The following is a 20,798-nucleotide window of genomic DNA, read 5'->3' as shown; positions in this document are numbered from 1 at the left end:
TGCTTTATTATACAGCCACAATCCTAAAAAAATTAATATATACATATTGCTTAATATAGTTTATTGATTCCACGTTTTCCAATTACTTACTTTAAAAAACAAGTCTGAAATCCTTGGGTGTTTGAAACTGCTTTCTTCCCTAGGTAGGAAAAAGAAATTAAAAAGTAAAAAATTCTGGGGAACTGCGGTCCATTGTTTGCCCATGGGCTGGAACCCAAGTCGTGATGGCTTAGTTCACTGCATAAAGCCAGCCCTCACGTGGCCCATGCCGCCTGAGAGCCTCAGAGCACTTCTCGCAAAACAGGTGCCTCCGACTGTAAGTGAGGCGTTGCTGTTCATCACCAAGTTGTGTCGAACTCTTTGCAACCCCACGGACTGCAGCTCGCCAGGCCTCCTGGTTCCTCACCACATCCCAGAGTTTGCCCAAGTTTCCCGGTCGTGGATTACTGCCTCCTTGTGACGAAGGGGCTTGCATAACTCAATGAAGCCACGCTGTGCAGGGCCACTCAAGACGGATGGGTGACAGAGGAGAGTTCTGACTAAATGTGGTGCGCTGGAAGAGGCGATGTCTGACCACTCCAGTATTCTTGCCGTGAACCCCACGAACTGTAGGTGAGGTAGGGCCTTAGGGATCACCCCAGCTTCAATGAAATGGTTGCTGAAAAATAGCCAAGAGGTTTCTGGGTATGAAAGGCTTAGGAGAAAGTCCCCTTAAGACTCGCACACTAGCCAGCCTCCCGGGACTTTAGGAAAGGACACTTGGCCTTCATCGCAGACGAAGTCCCAAGCACCTCCTCTGACTGTGCTGCCGAGACATGACCTTCAGATGCCTTGGAGGCTCTGGAGTAGGCAAGCCTGCATGAGCAAACAGAAATCAGGATAAGCGCTTAGGAGTGGCTGGGCTGGGGAGCAGGCAGGCTGCTTTACAAAGAGCCGCATATATAAGGGGAGCAGGGAAACACGACACCTGCACACGGCGGGACCCGGACCAGGAGACAGGACGCGCCAGGAGGCAGAAGCATGGCCCGGGTTGCCCTCCAGCTCCTGACCCTGCTCTGGGCTGCGACGAGGACCAGCACCCAGACCCGGAGCTCATGCTGTGAGTAGGGCGTGGTTTCCAAGGAAGTCGGGAAGCGGTTACCCTGGCAGAAGGCCCAGACCCTGGCATCTAGTGACGAGAGAGCCTGAAAGTAGCAGTCGTGACAGGGGTTCCCTGCAGGGTGTGAGTCTGTACGCTTCATCTCTCCCGACTTAGTGGTATGAGTTCTTTGACAGGCAAGTCTCTGCATTTCACACTAAGAGAGATTGAAACGCTGTTGCAGGAATGATGGCTGATGATTTGGGGGGAGACCCTCGGTGACTGTCCTGCCTGTGAGCCACTGGTGGTGAGAAGGCTGGGTGCCCGCTGAGGCTAGGTCGTAGCCCAGGTCCTTCTTATATCTCATGGCAAAGTGAGAAAAGGATGGATGCAAGGGAATCGGTGATTTCTGGGAACATGCTGGAAACAGCGTGAAACGTCTGTGAGCCACAGCGTTTGGTGCTGGAAGTAAAAAATCACTTTCTTAAAGACCTTAGTTCTTTGGAAAGATGTAGGGACTAACTGGGGTTCCCCGGGGGCTCAGATGGTAAAGAATCCGTCTGCAGTGCAAGAAACCCAGGTTCGATCCCTGGGTGGGGAAGATCCCCTGGAGGAGGGCATGGCAGCCCACTCCAGTCTTCTCGCCTGGAGAATCCCATGGACAGGGGAGCCTGGCGGGCTACAGGCCATGGGGTCACAAGAGTCGGACACGACTGCGTGACTCAGCATGCGTGCAGGGACTAACTGGCCTCAAAAGGAAACCTCGCCGTTTTCTCCATTTCTCTTTAATAATCACCCCCAATGGGGGCATCCCCGAGGATACCAAAGCTAAAAGACACTTTCTCCTAAGAGATGCAGAAAACATTTCTGAGAAGAGAGAGTGAGGATGAGGGGTTTAGTAAATGGCTTTGCCCTTCGCAGCTGTTCCCTCAGCAGAGCAGCCCTGGGTCGATGGCATCCAAGCTCTCATGGAGAACTCGGTGATCAACTCCACCTTCCCGAATCCCAGCATCCTGATCGCCATGAACCTGGCAGGAGCCTGCAACGTGGAGGCCCAGAGGCTCCTGACTTTCGACCTCATGGCCAGTGACACAGCCGGTGAGAAACCAGAGCCGCTTGGCGGCTCCCTGAACCTCCACTCCCAGACCCCCTCCCCAAGCCCCTCCCCCCAGCGCTACCCGTGGCGGTGCCTAAGTCACCCAAACACCTTTCCCTGCATCCCCGGAAGGACGGAAACTCCGGTGGGTGCATTCACACGGGAGGGCAGCAAAGCAGAAAGCTCAGATTAAACGTAGATGAGCAGGCTTGCAGGTCTGACTCCTCCACCTACTAACTCTGTGATCCTGAAGGGCTCACAGATTCCCACCAACCTCACCCCCGTGGTTCACAAAATGCAGGTCATTCGAGTAACAGTCACACTAATAGCAGGGTTTCCTTGACGGTCCAGTGGTTAAGGCCCCACGCTTCCAATGCAAGATGACGCAAGTTCAATCCCTGGCTGGGGAAGAACCGAAGACCGCATATTCCATATGGCATGACCAAAAAGAATAAATACTTTAAACACAAACAGCGATAATAACAAAAGCACTAAAATCTCTGTCCTGCCTGCCTCACAGGAGTTGCCTGGAGGTCCAAGTTAGAGACACTTGAGTAGAGTTAAAAGCGTCTTGTAACTAGACATGTTTCCATATGAACTTGCAGGGGTATTCTTGCTGCTTTTCTAAACAGATACCAGGAAATTCGAATGAGGTGGTTAAACCACATAGAGGTCACCAGGTTACACCTTCCTACAGTGTCTTCCCACACTTCTTTCCTTAAGAAAGGTCAGAAAACTATCTGATCACATCATTTTTAAAAAAATCAAAAAGATACGGAACGAAGCAGAGAGCTCAGCCTGACCGCTGGAGCACTCCCCTCTGAGAAGGCCTTTGCTTAACGGTGCTGTCTGTTTCCTCCTCCACAGGCCTGACCGCTGGTCAGCTCGCCCTCACCATCATGGCCCTCACCTCCTCCTGCCGAGACCCTGGGGACAAAGTATCAACCCTCCGGACCCAGATGGAGAGCTGGACACCTTCCAGTAAGACCCCATCAGAAGGCAGTGGGGAAGAGGCAAATGGCCCTTCCCGAGAATTTTAAGTCTGTGAAGAGAAGGAGGGGAGGGTGGACATGGAGGGAAGAGACCCAGTGTGCCTCCACTCAGGCCACTCTGATAATCCCCATGTGAGATCTCCACCTCGGTCCAACGAACTGGAAAAGACTGCCCTCCCAGGAGGACCTGACTGCATGCCTTCCCCTGAAGACAGCAGCCTCCCTTTGATTCTGTTCCCCTGCCAGATGCCATTCTTGTTCTGAGACACAGGAAGTTACCTCTTTCCAACACAGTATCTTTCTTTTTGGACAGGATTTCTAGCCATGTCCTTTTCAAAGGTCTGGCTTTTCCTTTTTCACAAATGCCTTCCTTACGGTGAACTTTAGCCTTACGCAGGCTCCTGTCCTCTCTCAAGGCCTCGACTCCTACGCTTCCACCTTCTATGGGCCCAGTCTGGCCATCCTGGCGCTGTGCCAGAACAACCCAGAGACAACCTTGCCCATAGCAGCCCGCTTCGCCAAGACCCTGCTGGCCAGCTCCGCTCCCTTTGATGTGGGTAAGTCACTGGTTTCAGACACTTCCCTGAGCTTGGAACACCAAGGTCACTGAGGGGTAGAGCTGGGGGAACCGTGGCGGGGGCTGCTTTCCATGGAGGAGGAGGGGAGGGCCGGGACGATGTCAGCAGGTGAGAGATGCTGGGCAGACACTTGGTGGGCGTGCAAGGGATAAATAAAGCATAAGGTACACACGAAAGAGAGAAGGGAAACAGAAAACCAGGACAAACCTCGACGTGTCTGGCAGTTCCAGAATCTCCACTGGAACCAATAAGCATGTCGTCCAAGTCAAGAGTCGTCCCAACAGCAGTCAAATGATTAAACCAACATCTAGACTCAGCCCCACCCTGAGCCTCCTCTTTAATCCCTACTGAACTCTGGGAGTTGGTGATGGACAGGGAGGCCTGGCGTGCTGTGGTACAAAGAGTCGGACACGACTGAGCAACTGAACTGAACTGATGCGTCCACGCTCTATTCTTCTCAGGGCTTCTCCTTGCAACGTCCAAACATTCTCTTGACATTAAACAGCTCCTCTCTGAACCTTATAGCCTTGACGCTCTCCTTCAAGGATGCACTGGAACCTTCTTCCTGCATCCTGTGAGGTTGCCTGTGAATGGACACTCTCTCCTCCACCCCATCACACATAATGACCCCTTCTCAGCACAATGCCCTCTGTGAGGTCCCTCATTTGTGGTCACCTTTTCTCCTCTGCCACTGTCTAAGCAACAGCATCAGCTCACGTTTTCACCCCTTACATATGCAGCTTCAATGACCTCTCTCATTTCAGTCCCTACTAGACCAACACTCAGGTCGATATTTGCTCAGGTATCTTCCCTGTGGGTCAAACACAGACTGGCCTCTGTTTCTCATCAGGGACCTTCTCGTGGCTGGGGCGTCTCTGCCAGTTCAGGAACCTGGGACTTCTCGGCCAACACTGCCGTCCTCAGCGAGATGACACAACTTTGGGGTGGAGACTAGGGTGGGGAGGAAAAGATTAGTGAGGGGAAAATGCCATCTGGCGAGTCTCTGGTCTGTTCTGGTCTCACTGTGCCAGAGTCTGTCCATTGAGTTCACACATAATAAGAAGGAAAGGGCCGAGGACCCCTGCACCAGGTACCCCGGAGGAGGCAGGCCCCACCCGCCCCCTCATCTGAGAGCTCCCGGCAGGGTAAGGAGAGAGGGCAGAGAGGACAAAGCAGGTACAAACAGCGGATGCTGGAGGAGTTCAGAAAAGAGACGGCGCCTGTTGGGTGCGATGACAGAGGAGGCTTCGCTGAGAAGTGACGACGGCTGGAACTTCACCAAGCACTGGCTTTTTGACAGATAAACGCTGGGACATGCGAGGCGGGGTTGAAAGTGCTGCCAGTGGGCTTTCATTTGAGGCGTGAGCCGTGGCGTCCTGCGGCGCCGCTCAGGCCCTTGCTCCTTACCAGCTATGCCGCCCTGGGCGGTTCCCCGACCGCTCTGAGTCTCCATACCCTCACCCCTGAAATGGACACAGTCAGAGGGCCTGTCTCACAGGCTGTCCTGCAGGGTCAGGGAGGTTACTGAAGGCAGCAAAGTGAAAAACCGAAGTTAGCCCCACCGTCGTGTCCGACTCTCTGCGATTCCATGGACTGCTGCCCGCCCCTCTCCTCTGTCCGTGGAATTCTCCAGCAAGAGTGCCAGAGGTTGCCGTTTCCTTCTCCAGGGGATCTTCCTGACCGGGGACTCAAGCCCGGGTCTCCTGCGCTGCAGGCAGATTCTTTACCAGCTGAGCCCCTAGGAAAGCCCCCACTGAACGCAGCAGTCCAACAGTAAAATGTTGGTTGTTCAAACTGTGGAGGGGGTGGCTTACCCTCTGCTGTGATTCACAGACGCAGGAGCAGCGGCGACCTTGGCTCTGACCTGTATGTACAACAGGATCCCCATAGGTGCAGAGGATGGGTACCGTGCCTTGTTCGCTCAGTTGCTAAAGAAGATCGTGGAGGATATCAGCACGAGGATCCGAGACAGCGGCATCATCGGGGACATCTACAGCACTGGCCTTGCCATGCAGGTAAACGCGTCCTGCAGGAGAGGCAGCTTCAGTCCCTGGTCAGGAAAATAGGCCCCGCACACTGCACAGCCTGCCCCCCCCCAAAAAAAATGCAGGTAAGCCTTAACCCCCCTCTACTTCACCGGTAAAGTAGAAAAACAAATATACATGAACCCTCTTTGTTTCCTTGGGGAAAAATAGTAACTCCAAGAAATGTATTCATTTACTATTAACAATGATCAGTTTGTTCATAAAAATTCCCAGGTGGCCCTAGTGGTAAAGAACCCACCTGCCAGTGCGGGAAACATAGGAGCCGCAGGTTCGATCCCTGGCTCGGGAAGGTCCCCTGGAGAAGGACATGGCCCCCACTCCAGTGTTCTTGCCTGGAGAGTCCCATGGGCAGAGGAGCCTGGAGGGCTGCAGTGCATGGGGTTGCTAGAGTCAGACACACAGGACTGAGCAACTTCACTTTCACTTTTCACTTTCATGCGTTGGAGAAGGACATGGCTGCCCACTCCAGTGTTCTTGCCTGGAGAATCCCAGGGACGGGGGAGCCTGGCAGGCTCCAGTCCATGGGGTCGAAAAGTGTCTCGGACACAATTGAAGTGACTTCGAATGAGGGTTTGGTGTATTTTTAAAAATAAGGTTATTCGAGTAAGTCCTCAAGTAACATTGACTCTTCTGATTCCATCTTGCCTTGTATCGTGATCCCAAAAAAATGTGGGGTCATATTCAAAAGGATTAATGAAAATAAGCCAAAGCTCCCTAAACATCTAATCTTTGTCAAGCTGTTTTACTCTCTTGATGTCAATTCAGCCTCACAAAGATCCCTACTACATGGCAACGCCAGACGCATCTGGCCATCCAGTTTGCAGTCTGTGCAGTGTTCCCCTGTATTTGTATAGCTCCAAATACAACCACACACACACACACACACACACACACACACACGGACTGCAGCCTGCCAGGCTCCTCTGTCCGTGGGATTCTCCAGGCAAGAATACCTGAATGGGTAGCCATTTCCTTCTCCAGGGGATCTTCCCAACCCAGGAATCAAACCTGGTTCTCCCACATTGCAGGCGGATTCTATACCTTCTGAGCCCTATAGGAGTAAGAGAAAAACTGCACCATGACCTTGCCAACATGGGACGCCCAAGAACCAGAGGATCATAATATTATGCTTAGCGAAGTTAAACAGGCAGGAAAAGAGAAACGCTGTATGACGTCACTTACCTGTAGAATCTAAAAGATAACACAGTGAATGTATACGCAGAACAGAAACACGCTCGCAGATACAGAGAGCAAACTTGTGGTCACCAAAAGCGAGAGAGAAGCGGGAGGACGAACTAGGGGCGTGGGGTTAACAGACGCAAACTACTAGGTATAAAACAGACAAACAACAAGGCCATGCTGCGTTCACAGGGCTTTATAGCCATTATCTGGTAATAACCTATCACGGAGTATAATCTGCAAAAATACCGAAGCACTATCCTATATGCCTGAAACTAAAATAATACTATACAACCCATGGGATTCTCCAGGCAAGAATGCTAGAGTGGGTAGCCTTTCCCTTCCCCAGGGCATCTTCCCAACCCAGGGATCGAACCCAGGTCTCCCACATTGCAGGCAGATTCTTTACCAGCTGAGACATCTGGAAAGCCCATAACTCAACTATACATCACTAAAAAATAAAGAAACAGAATCACGGTGTTATGATGCCAGCCCTAAATCTAATTTAGCTCTGGATTAGTGCAGGAGGATGGACAGAATGGCTTGGTGCTCTGCATATTAAGTTAGCAATGCAGTGTACAGCATGGTGGCTATAGCTAACAGTACTATATTATATATTTAAAAGTTACTACGAGAGTAGCTCTTAAGTTTTCATCACAGCATAAAAACTGTGAAACCATGTGTGGCAATGGATGGCTAGACTCCACTGCAATCGTCCGACAGTGTATACAAACGGAAGATGAACCGTACACCTGAAACGAGAACAATGCTCCATGTCAATTACATCTCAATTTTTTAATATTTTAAAAATTAAGATAAAAATCAGCAAAGGGCATAAATAGACTAGAAGTTGTTTCATGTTACACAGAAGAGTGGATAAAAATCCCCCGTGTGCCACGGAACCAACTAATGAAAATAAAATCAGTTTCTACATCATGTTGCGGTCAGTGGAATTTTGCCAGAGAACAAAACACTGTTTTACTGGCTGAATCACACAAGAGTATTCCCAGGGCTCTGGTCTAGAAAGCTTTGTAGTGAAACAAAGGAAGTTTGGAAGAAATCGATGGTGTTTTGTTCATGACCCATTTAAGATAACCTTGCTCTCCTTGGTGCCAGAGAGACAGGTGTTTGCTTTTGCTAATTTGGTTTGTCAATTTTGCAAGGTACACTGTGATAAGTTGTACCTGAGAATTAAAGTTGTCCTTGGAAAAAGGCAGGGCCTCATTCATATCCAAATATCAAAGGTCAGGTGGCTTTCTTGCCTCTGCCTAACCCCATCATGCCAGTTTCTTACCCAGGCAATCTGAAGTCTGAAACCACCAGGTGTCAGCTATATAAACTTGTTCTAACCTGAAATATTCTGGCACCGAAAGCCAAGTGTTTCTGCTGCCGTTCAGTCTCTCAGTCATGTCGACCCCCACGGACTGCAGCATGCAGGCTTCCCTGTCCCTCACCAACTCCTGGAGCTTGCTCAAACTCATGTCCACTGAGTTGGTGATGCCATCCAACCATCTCATCCTCTGTTGCCCTCTTCTCCTCCTGCGTTCAGTCCTTCCCAGCATCAGGGTCTTTTTCAAAGAGTCAGTTCTGCACATCAGGTGGCCGAAGTATTGGAGCGTCAGCATCAAGGTTTCTAAAGCTCTGACAACTTGAGCTTGAATCCCGGGTTGACCACAATCTTGGGAAAATGACTCTCTTGGGATTTCATTTTCCCCATCATAGCAAAGGTATAAAAGAATCACAGATACAATGTGGATTTTAATAATTGTGGTCTCTCCCAAGGGAATAAGGTGAATTAAGCTTCCTCTGCAGCCTTCAGTCACCTCCGCCTGCTATCATCGCCCTTCAAGTGACCTAGATCACTCACGTTGCTTCCCAGGGGCACTCATGGGGCCTTCCCTCTGTTCCTGAATCCTTGATCTTTCTTCCATCAACATGCCAATGCTTTCAAGGTTCCTCTGGCAAGAACTTAACTTGAAGAGGTAAACCTCTCCTGCCAAGCTGTTAACTTCTCCTGCCGAGCTCTTATTGACTTCTAACAATTAACACATCGATGTTGCTGTCCCGTCACTGAGTCGTGTCGGACTCCGCAACCCCTCGGACTGCAGCACCACGCACTGCAGCAGGATCCTCTGTCCTCCTCTGTCCTCCCGAGATCGTTCAGATTCGTGCCCACCGAGTCAGCGCTGTTATCTCGCCATCTCATCCTCTGCTGCCCCCTTCTCTTTTTGCTCAATGCATCACTCCTTCCTAAAGAGTGGGTGTTCGTGGTGTTTTATCCCAAAGGGATACCCATCGCTTAGCGGGGTCTGGGAGGGGAATGTGGCTAGCAGACAAGATGTGGTGTCTGGGAAGACCTAACTGATGGCCTTTAACCACAGATCCCAGTAAAATGGACTCTGGGAATAGGCACTGTCGCGGTTGTGGACGTCAACAGTGCCTGTCAGAACTGCCTGTGTGCTCACGCTGTTCTCTCCAGCTCACATCCATGTCTGGCTCCCCTCTCACATTTTTCATGCAAAGCTTCAAGTGAATCAATTGTCAGTAACCCCAGCACATTAACATGCTCTGGTGGCTCCCGTCAGTACAACCCTGAAGCGGGGGAGATGGAAGGACAGCTTCCACATCATACATTACAAAACGCTGTTGCAGGGATTTCCTCGACAGGCCTGTGGTTAAAACTCTGGGCTTCCACCGCAGGGGGCACCGATCCCACCCCTGGTTGGAGAACTAAGATCCCAGGAGACTTGGCAAAAAAAAAAAGTGTTTATTTAAAAAAAAAAATGCTTTTGCATAGCATCCCAACTGAACCTCCAATGACCGCTCCAAAGGTAGGGCAGGAGCTCTGATTTCCATTTTACCAATGAGATAGAAAGCTCAGTGGAGTGACTTGCACAGTGTATTCATCGAGAATCATTGTGCAAATAACAGAAACTCCAACAGTTCCTGCTTGAGGAAAAAAACAAAACTGAGATTTATATTTCACATAAACTAGAGGATCCAGGTGATTTCAGAATTAATCAGAATAAAGGTTTCAAATAAGATATTAGGGATCACTCTATCATCTCTCAGTCCTGATTTTTCTGCTCCTCTCCTGCTTCTTCAAACTGTCTGAGAAAGATGGTCACCAGCGCCTTCAGTTCAGTTCAGTTCAGGTGCTCGGTCGTGTCCGACTCTTTGTGACCCCATGGACTGCGGCACGCCAAGCCTCCCTGTCCATCACCAATTCCCAGAGCTTGCTCAAACTCATGTCCATTGAGTCTGTGATGCCATCCAACCATCTCATCCTCTGTCGTCCCCTTCTCCTGCCTTCAATCTTTCCCAGCATCAGGGTCTTTTCCAATGAGTCAGGTCTTTGCATCAGGTGGCCGAAGTATTGGAGTTTCAGCTTCAGCATCAGTCCTTCCAGTGAATATTCAGGACTGATCTCCTTTAGGATGGACTGGTTGGATCTCCTTGTAGTCCAAGGGACTCTCAAGAGTCTTCTCCAACACCACCCCTGCATCCTCCGCTGTGGCCCGGGCTAAGGAACCTCTGGCTGGTGGTCCTGTGTGATCAAATGAGGGGCCAGTACCCAGAAGGGTGTGCAGAGCAGAGAGCAGAAGAGGTCTCCCATGGTGAGACGGCCAGGTTGTCCTAGACGAGAGCTCCCCAGAGGCTTGCTTTGCCAGCTCTCCTCGCCCTTCTTCATCTAAGTACCGTGAGCAAGTACCACTACCCTGATAGCACTCCCTGGATGTAAGTGTTGCCGTTCAGTCCCCAAGTCGTGTCCAGCTCAATGCGACCCCATGGACTACAGCCCACCAGGCTCCTCTGTCCTTGGGGTTCTCCAGGCAAGGACACTGGAATGGGTTGCCATGTCCTCCTCCAGGGGATCTTCCCGACCCAGGAACTGAACCTGGGTCTCCTACCTCTCATGCATAGGCAGGCAGATTTTTTACCGCTGAGCCACCTGGGAAGCCTCAGTCTAAATGTAGCTCAGATGTTTACTGAGGGACTGCTGTGTGACGGACACTGCACTAAGCAGCGGGGACACGGCTATGAACGAGAGAGATGTCGTCTGGAACCTCTGGCTGATCACAAAGATCAGTGATCGAGTCTAACCCTTACAGGACTTATAAAGGCCAGCTCTCAGCTATACCTAACCTCTGTGTGTGTGTGTGTGTGTGTCTCCTCCCCCTGGCCCCAGGCTCTCTCCGTGACACCTGAGAGGCCTAACAAGCAGTGGGATTGCCAGCAGACCGTGGATACTGTACTGGACGAGATCAAGGAGGGGAAATTCCAAAACCCCATGTCCATTGCCCAAATCCTCCCTTCACTGAAAGGCAAGACCTACCTAGATGTGCCCCAAGTGTCCTGCAGCCCTGGTAAGGACCCTGAACATCTGTCTCTCCCTATAAAGTGGTGTCTTAGGCCAGGAATGACAGGTGGACCTAACTGGACCAATTGTAAGTGGCATAAGGGCTTATTATACCTGTGACGTCCAGGCAGGCAGAGCCACATCTGACGTCCAGTCCCCCAGAGCTGTAGGTTAGCAGGCAGCCGTGCTGTCCTGCCCTTGGAATTCAGTCCCATGTCCACGTCATTCAGCACATGTTTACTGAGCACCTGCTATAGGCAAGGCATTTTGCGGGACGCTGGTGGAGAGAGCTGGTCCGTGACTTCCTTCATCCATTTGACAAACACACCAAACACGATGCTGTCTTTTCATATCTGCTCTTTACAAAGCCAGGAGGTAAGACGTAGACAAAACTGCAGCATTTGGAAGAGTGAAATCAATATTAAGTAGGGACTTCCTGGCACTCCAGTGGTTATGATTCCATCTTCCAACGAAGGGGCTGGAGCGTCGATCCCCGACTAAGGGACTAAGGCCCCATATGTGTTCAGCCGCTCAGTCATGTCCGACTCTTTGCAACCCTATGGGCTGCAGCATGCCAGGCTTCCCTGCCCTTCACACAAGCAGCCAAAAACCATAAAATGAAAGCAGAATTATAACAAATTCAGCCAAGACTTTAAACAATGGTCCACATCAAAAAAAATCTTTAAAAAGAAAGAAGTATTGAGTAGAAATAGAAGCGTCACACGGTGCAAAAGCAAAGAAAGTCTGGCCAATCATTGAGTTTGCCTGGGAAGCTCAGGAGAAGAACAAAGTTGACTTTACCGTCAAGACTTCGAGATATAAAAATATGCTCACAGCGCACCACAGGGGTGGGGTGAAAACCTGGCGCAGAGATATTATATATTTCTTTCTAATCACATGCTAACATAAAATATGATTCTCCTTACATTGCTTGAACTTCCTGGTAGAAGCAGGGATTAGCAAGCTCTTTGTCAGTCTCGGGACAGAGTCTACAGAGACCACAGTTGAGCAATCCAGTTCCAATTGTACAAACACAGCCACACTCACCTAATTCCTTAGGCTGCTTACCAAAGATTTCCCAGCTTGAACAAGGTGGCCATAGAGTCCTTCCTAGGATTCCACACTAGTTACCCAGGGATTTTGTTAAATGGTCTGAAACATCTTAGTTTTGCTTCCAGATTCTGCGGGTAAACAAAAAGCCCCAGGTGAACAGGGAGTGCCATGTACGATATGTGACTTAGGGCTCACAACCCTCCCTTCAGCTTAACAACTCTTTTAAGAAAAGAAATGTTCATTATTAAGGGAGCTGTCGGTTCCTCAGCTGTGACCATTTCTCTAGGACGGGAGACAGCTTCCTAGATCACACAAGTTTCTCAGAACATGCCACAAAAGACGCAGAACCATTGTTATTTCTTGAAATGCTTTCTGTGATGCTCTGCCAATAACAGAGATTTTGCACCTAGACTGCGAACTCCATAATCTTTACTGAGTTTGGCCTCTGTGCTCTTCACAGATCAAGAGGTACAACCAACTCAGTCCGACTTTCCCAGCCCTGTTCCCACCTCAGCCTCCAACATCACTGTTGTCTACACCATAAGTAACCAGCTGAGGGGCGTGGAGCTGCTCTTCAACGTGACCATCAGCGTCAGTGTGAAGCAAGGATCTGTGCTGCTTGTCGTCCTAGAGGAAGCGCAGCGCCAAAACCCCAAGTTCAAGTGAGTGCTCCAGCGACGTTCACCGCTCCTTCCAAGTTCAGTCTGAACTCCCATTCTCTCTCTCTCTCCTTGCTCATATTCCTGCTTTGTCCCCTTCTTACAAAGTAGCCGATCTTTATCGAATCGCCCCTCGAGGTGCCTGTGATCTCGTAAGGAGGAAAGGCCCTCATAAAAATTAAATAGATGATGATGGAGTTTTCAAAACAGGAATTCAAAGGAGAGAGAGCACAGAGCGGATTAGAAGGGTCAAGGAAGTCTCCAAGAAGAGGCCTTATACAGCAAGATATGAAAGGATGGTATTCCAAGAAGAGGGGATTTTGTCACCCCCGAGTTAACAAGTGTTGGGTATAAGTTCCTCTAACTCTTAGAGGAGGACGAAGCATTTGAGACAGAACTGAGCAAGGGATTTAGGGTCAATGAATAAACCAGCTTGACTAGGGACAGAATAGGGACTGAACTAAATGAACGGTGCCTGAAGGGATAGACTGAGTGATAGCACAGACAGCCGCAAATCCCAGGCTGAGGAAATGGGCTCCACCTTGCGGTGAAGCATTGCAAGCTTTTGAGAAAGAAGGGTGTTGCAAAATGCTAATTAGGTTGGAGAATGAATGACTAGGAGGAAAGCTAGGGTGTGACCACAGAAACGGAGCTGTTCTACAAAGTGAGGAGGGCTGTATCTAGGAGAAACGCACTCCTGCCAAGGAAGACGCCCAGGGCTTGTGAGGGGCTGGACGTGGAGAGCCAAGGGAAAGAAGCTTCAGAACCATCGATGGGACTGTCAGGGAGAAAGAATGTCCTTCAGAGAAAAACAATCCCTTTAGACAAGTCCAGTTGTCTGAGTTTGAAACGGAATCATTGGGAAGCTTTTGGAGGTAAAAAGAAGTCCTAGAAGAAGAAGGCAGGGTAAGCAAAGGAGACTGGGTTCTTATCCGACAGAGGCGATGGCGGAAGTTAAGGACAGTGTCGTAGGTGGCAGATACAATGCTTCCACTAAAACCTGAGACAGAATTATTCCCACTTTACAGATGGAACCACTTAGATCCAACATCGTTAAGTAATGCTCTAAAGATCACAAAACATGTCACTAGCAGAGTTGAGATCTGAAGCCACATTTGACTGATTTCAAAGCCCATGTTCTTTCCACTGCCCAACTGGGGAAAAAAATAAAATTAAAAGGAGAACATTAAGCTTTGGGGAATGTTTATAGTTTGCAAAAAAGGAAACAGTAGGGACATATGGAGAAGCTAAGCTGTAAGAGGAGGAAGGGGAAGATGCTAAGTCGTGGGAGGAAAAGATGAGTTACTTTCAGAGGAAAGATGACATAATCCAAATTCTGCAGAGAGACGTCCGGGAGAAAGACTGACAAAGGCCAAGGAACTGATGAATGAGTGATGCGGGAGCGGCCGCGCAGGGTTAGGATAAGTACGCGTGTCTGCAGCTCGCAGACCAGCTCCAGAACTTCTCCAGTTTCTGTAGAACAGGTCAGGATAAAGATCTCGTTTCTAGAATACCTAATTTGCCAACAATCTTCTGAATATACTTTACTTCCTCTCCAATCTTAGCTTTAATTTTGCCTGAATTTGTAATGTAGTAAATACACATAGGAGAAATTTTGTGGGGGGAAAGAAGAAAACAAAGCATCCATAGTCAATCCAGAACATAATCACTGTTGGTATTTTTTATAATTTTACAGGTATTTTCTCCATGTGTATTAAAAATACTTGTGATCCATACATACATGAGATAGACAGATATCTCTCATCCAATGTGTACCCCACATTTTCACTTACTATTATTGCATAAGCATTTTTCCATGTCACTGAAAGTATTGAAAAATATGAATTTTATAACTGCCAAAGAGTCGATCTTGGATATTTATTCCATCACTCACCTAATTTTTTTGCCCATTGTTGGACATTAACATTTTTTAATCTGCTTATTGATGTTTTTGAAAACCCATTCATATTGTTATTTAATTCCAAGTGAAGTGAATGGTCTGCTCATAAGTCATCTGCACTTTCTCTTTCAGGCATCTTTTTCTGATCTTTGAAGCATTTAGAATGTCTCTGGCCCTTCATCTTTTCTTACTACCTGACTTGGAGCAAGGCATTAATCACGTATGATATTATTCTCACAGGTTTGAAACCACAATGACATCCTGGGGACTTGAGGTCTCTTCAATTAACAATATCGCTGGAAATGTTAATGACAAGACATATTGGCAATTCCTGAGTGGCAGAACACCTTTAATAGAAGGTGAGTGAAGAAGAGGAATGCAGGCACTTTTCCCACTGTTTGAAGCCTAAGTTCTTTCATTTCCATATTTAATTCATTCATTTATTTAGTCAATAAATACTTGTGAGAGTATGTGTATATAAATAGTTGTATATATAACAGCTTTGTATGTACGTATGCACATATATCATGAATATACAGTAATGTTAGATAGACAAGTGGATAACAAATGAGTAGTTATTTAAAATAGTTTTTTTGTTAAATCAAGAATCCTCGGATGTCTCTGGTGGTCCAGCAGTTAAAACTCCACACTTCCACTACAGGGGGCGAGAGTTTGATCCCTGATTGGTGAACTAAGATCCCATATGCTATGTGGCTCAGAAAAAACAACAACAAATAAAAAAATCAAGAATTCTAACACCACTCTGAGCTAGTGGAAAAAGTATTCAGTGAAGAAAAGTGGATTGACCTAAAGTAGTAAGAGCTAAAGAAAACAAAAGCAGATGTGAGAAAGACGTAAACAAAAAACAAAAAAAAGACAAGTGTGTGGTCTAAGAAGATGGCCACTTTGGGCTTAAAAGACACGTATGCGGGAAACGAAAGCACAGCACACTCACAGCCAGAGGAGGTCGGTGAGAGGGGTAAAAATAACAGCCATCGACGCCGTGCTGGTATTTCAGTTCCTGTTCACATCAACCCTGTAGGTACTAGTGACTCGCCTTTTAAGCAGAAAAAAACTGTCTCCGAAAGAAAAAGAGACTCCCCCCAGGCACACACGTAGTAAGTGATGGAGCAGGAATCACGTCCACAGCTTCCCTCAGGGTCCATTGTTCACCTTCTTTCACACTAGTGTTTTTAAAAATTGCCAAAATGAAGAATGCTTGCTTGGAGAAATTGCAAAGGAAACACAGACTCAGCAAAAACCTTAACCATCTCCAAAGTGTTTGCACAAACGCTAAAATATTCTCTGCCTTAAAGAGCACTAGTCTACTTTGTCTAAGGATGATGTGAAGTAAACCCGATGTTCACAGAGATGTGACCATCCCTTCACACAGTTGTCAAGTCAGTAGAGTCACAGCAGAGTCAGACTGAAGCTTTGTCGAGATGCTTCATTGTCCAAGACAACAGCAAGAGAGATGTCTTCCCTAGCACCTGTCACGACTTTAACAAAATCTGGCCTGTCAGAATTTGTGGAATTGCAGCCAAGCATATAAGAAAGATCTTAGAGTCATGTAACCTTGTAAGCGTCTTTTAATTTCATGGCTGCAGTCACCATCTGCAGTGATTTTGGAGCCCCAAAATAAAGTCTAACACTGTTCCCACTATTTCCCCATCTATTTCCCATGAAGTGATGGGACCAGATGCCATGATCTTCGTTTTCTGAATGTTGAGCTTTAAGCCAACTTTTTCACTCTCCTCTTTCACTTTCCTCAAGAGGCTTTTTAGCTCCTCTTCACTTTCTGCCATAAGGGTGGTGTCATCTGCATATCTGAGGTGATTGATATTTCTCCCGGCAATCTTGATTCCAGCTTGTGTTTCTTCCAGTCCAGCGTTTCTCATGATGGACTCTGCATAGAAGTTAAATAAGCAGGGTGACAATATACAGCCTTGACATACTCCTTTTCCTATTTGGAACCAGTCTGTTGTTCCATGTCCAGTTCTAACTGTTGCTTCCTGACCTACATACAGATTTCTCAAAAGGCAGGTCAGGTGGTCTGGTATTCCCATCTCTTTCAGAATTTTCCACAGTTTATTGTGATCCACACAGTCAAAGGCTTTGGCATAGTCAATAAAGCAGAAATAGATGTTTTTCTGGAACTCTCTTGCTTTTTCCATGATCCAGCAGATGTTGGCAATGTGATCTCTGGTTCCTCTGCCTTTTCTAAAACCAGCGTGACCATCAGGAAGTTCACAGTTCACATATTTCTGAAGCCTGGCTTGGAGAATTTTGAGCATTACTTTACTAGCATGTGAGATGAGTGCAATTGTTTTGTAGTTTGAGCATTCTTTGGCATTGCCTTTCTTTGAGATTGGAATGAAAACTGACCTTTTCCAGTCCTGTGGCCACTGCTGAGTTTTCCAAATTTGCTGACATATTGAGTGCAGCACTTTCACGGCATCATCTTTCAGGATTTGAAACAGCTCAACTGGAATTCCATCACCTCCTCTAGCTTTGTTTTTAGTGATGCTTTCTAAGGCCCACTTGACTTCACATTCCAGAATGTCTGGCTCTAGATGAGTGATCACATCATCATGATTACCTGGGTCGTGAAGATCTTTTTTGTACGGTTCTTCTGTGTATTCTTGACACCTCTTCTTAATATCTTCTGCTTCTGTTAGGTCCAGACCATTTCTGTCCTTTATCGAGCCCATCTCTGAATGAAATGTTCCCTTGGTATCTCTAATTTTCACTCCTTGGAAGAAAAGTTATGACCAACCTAGATAGCATATTCAAAAGCAGAGACATTGCTTTGCCGACTAAGGTCCATCTAGTCAAGGCTATGGTTTTTCCAGTGGTCGTATATGGATGTGAGAGTTGGACTGTGAAGAAAGCCGAGCGCCAAAAAATTGATGCTTTTGAGCTGTGGTGTTGGAGAAGACTCTTGAGAGTCCCTTGGACTGCAAGGAGGTCCAACCAGTCCATTCTGAAGGAGATCAACCCTGGGATTTCTTTGGAAGGAATGATGCTAAGGCTGAAACTCCAGTACTTTGGCCACCTCATGTGAAGAGTTGACTCATTGGAAAAGACTCTGATACTGGGAGGGATTGGGGGCAGGAGGAGAAGGGGACGGCCAAGGATGAGATGGCTGGATGGCATCACGGACTCGATGGACGTGAGGCTGAGTAAACTCCGGGAGTTGGTGATGGACAGGGAGGCCTGGCGTGCTGCGATTCATGGGGTCACAAAGATTCGGACATGACTGAGTGACTGAACTGAACTGAACTGAACTGAAACCTTGGTTTGAAACTCCTTCTCTCTCTCTTTTTTAGCCATGTAGCCCAGCTTGTGGGATTTTAGTTCCCCGACCAGGGATCAAACCTGGGCCCTGGCAGAGCACTGAGTCCTAACCACGGGGCCACCAGGCAATTCCTAAAGCCCCTTTTCTTATTTTCCAGCTGCACTAGGCAGACAATGACTCTTCTCTGAGCCGCAGTGCCCACAGCTATCAACTGGAAATAGCACTGCCCTTAAGGTTATTGTGAGGATTAGAGAGGAGTAAGGTCACTGCGTTTTGCGTCCTATTTGCTCAAAAATGCGTATCACTATTGCCATTATTTCTCTCAGAGTTTCCATCTCTTTAATTGCCCTGGAAACTTACGTCAGGCTTATTCTCCTGTCTGCTAGTTACTTTTCTTCTCTGGGGGTAAAAATGTCCTCTGAGATCCAAAACGATTTGGGCCTGGAATTGTCAAGCTTTCTGACGCCTGGTTACTTCAAACTTAGTCATCAATTATGTCATAATCTGTGTTCCCTGCCCAGAAGACAAAATTCTCAACCAGCTGCCCTTCTTTAAGTCCTCCAAAATGTATGCGTTCCCAACGCGAATGCTCTAACTTTGGCTTACCTACACCATGTTCATTGTAACAACTTTCCTGCACATTTATTATGTTAGATATTGTATTAGACGCTTGGCAGTCATTGTTTCTAACCCTGGAAATAATTCTTCAGCATAAATACTAACAGTCCAATTGTATATAGGAGGGCAGGAGGCTGGCACAATCTAAGGCTTGGGCAAAGATTTGCTCCACACGACCGCTGAGAGCCTGAGAAAAAAGGCCTCAAGATCCCAACTCCATGCCTCCTTCACACTAGCCACCTCGGTGGCGATCTTGCGGCCCTGCCGCTGCTGCTGCTGAGTCGCTCAGTCGGGTGCGACTCCTCGCGACGCCATGCACTGCAGCCGAGCAGGCTCCTCCGTCCCTGGGGTTTTCCAGGCAGGAGTACGGGGGCGGGGTCTTGTTCCCCTACCGCTGCCCAATTAACGCGCTGCCCAGGGGGCGCCGGGGGTTAGAAACCCGCCTGCCAAGGCGGGAGGCCCGGGAGACGCAGCTGCCGCCGCGGGGGGGACGGTCCCCTGGAGAAGGAAATGGCAACCGACTCCAGAGCTCCCGCCTGGAGAATCCACGGACAGAGGAGCCCGGCGCGCTGCAGCCCGCGGCGTCGCCAAGAGTCGGACGCGACTGAGCGGCGCCGCAGCCCACCCGCAACCAGGGCGCCGGGCGCGGGCGCGGGCGCCGCGGTCACTTCCCGCTGTTCTGTTTCCAGGAGTCGCCGACTACGTGCCCGTCAACCAGGAGCACATCACAGCCAACTTCACGCAGTACTAAGAGGCGGCGGACTGAGCTGCTTCCAAAGGTCCCCCGAAGGATGGCTGGAATTGTCTTTTCACATCGTTTGAAATCTGTGCCCCCCCCCAAAGTGGGTATTTTCGACGCTACCGTATTACGGGTTAAAATATGGAAACCGCAATGTAAAATAAATGAAGCAAATGGCTGGAGTCTCAACGTCTGTGACCCATGAAAGAAGTCTGGTTTTCCACGACCATGATGGTGAGACAGCATTGAAATGTAGGGTGAGGGGAAAGGGGCCCCTGGCTGATATTCGGAAGGTCATTCTGATCTTTTTTTGAATGTTTAACTGACACAGTCTTTTCTTCTATAAAGGAAATCTTTAAAAAATAATTTATATCTATACCAAGTACTCCTTTTCAAATCACCTATTATAAACATACACACACACACACACACACAAATACATTCATCCATACATGTGACAAAAATTATTCCATATGAAACTCCCAGAAAGTTCACAACTAGATCAATGATGTTATAGCACAACTCTCCCCTTCCATTTCCAATATTTATTCTGGGTAAATCATGTTTCAAATAGATTTTATATAATTTCTATTTATGCATAGTTATATTTAATATTAATATAAATTTAGCATATAACATGTTTCATATATTAAAGGTACATATATATCTGTAACTGTGCTCCATAAATAAAACATGTAATATTTTGGATGTAAAATATAGGTATGTATCGATAACCTCACCCTATTCTACATATGTATACATATGTACACCACACACATGAAAAGTGAAAGTGAAAGTCACTCAGTCATGTCTGACTCTTTGCAACCCCGTGGGCTATACAGTCCATGGAATTCTCCAGGCCAGGACACTGGAGTAGTTACAGATCTTTGGGAGGAAATTTAAGACAAAGAAACTCTTAAACTCTGCTTGTTGGAGTCAATATTGGTACAAACTTTCTAGAGAAGAATATGAAAACATGTATCAGAAGACCTAAGATATACTCAACTTTGACCCCCAAAATTCCCAATTCTGAAATTTATAGGAAGGGGAAAAACATGAAAGGACACAGATATGTAAGAATCAAAACGTCAGCTGGGTGTGACTCAGGGAACTCAAACCCGGTTCTGTAACAACCTGGGGGGGGAATGTGGAGAGAGTCGGGACGTTCAAGAGGAAGGGGGCAGGTGTATACCTGTGGCTGAT

The 20,798-nt window shown here is 47.8% G+C and overlaps 1 protein-coding gene across 1 annotated transcript; it reads left to right on the top strand.

Annotated features, from left to right (window-relative positions):
• The first annotated feature begins 975 nt into the window (after positions 1 to 975).
• Positions 976 to 19,784, top strand: CBLIF (cobalamin binding intrinsic factor). The gene is made up of 9 exons (XM_069553260.1): positions 976 to 1,099; positions 2,000 to 2,176; positions 3,042 to 3,155; positions 3,583 to 3,723; positions 5,578 to 5,759; positions 11,158 to 11,335; positions 12,842 to 13,043; positions 15,181 to 15,299; positions 19,546 to 19,784. Exons 1-9 carry the CDS (start codon positions 1,021 to 1,023, stop codon positions 19,605 to 19,607), a joined length of 1,254 nt encoding a protein of 417 aa, XP_069409361.1. The 5' UTR covers positions 976 to 1,020; the 3' UTR covers positions 19,608 to 19,784.
• The last annotated feature ends 1,014 nt before the right edge of the window (positions 19,785 to 20,798 follow it).

This window comes from Ovis canadensis, chromosome 15, assembly GCF_042477335.2.
Source record: "Ovis canadensis isolate MfBH-ARS-UI-01 breed Bighorn chromosome 15, ARS-UI_OviCan_v2, whole genome shotgun sequence".
NCBI classification, from domain to species: Eukaryota; Metazoa; Chordata; class Mammalia; order Artiodactyla; family Bovidae; genus Ovis; species Ovis canadensis.
Note: the sequence above shows the minus strand (reverse complement) of the source record. Positions and strands in the feature narration are given on the sequence as shown.

Excerpts from the sequence above, each read along its gene's own strand:
- CBLIF (XM_069553260.1), top strand. The coding sequence starts at position 1,021 with ATGGCCCGGGTTGCCCTCCAGCTCCTGACCCTGCTCTGGGCTGCGACG. Across the intron at positions 13,044-15,180 it reads CGCCAAAACCCCAAGTTCAA|GTTTGAAACCACAATGACAT; the intron begins GTGAGTGCTCCA and ends TTATTCTCACAG. Across the intron at positions 15,300-19,545 it reads CAGAACACCTTTAATAGAAG|GAGTCGCCGACTACGTGCCC; the intron begins GTGAGTGAAGAA and ends TTCTGTTTCCAG.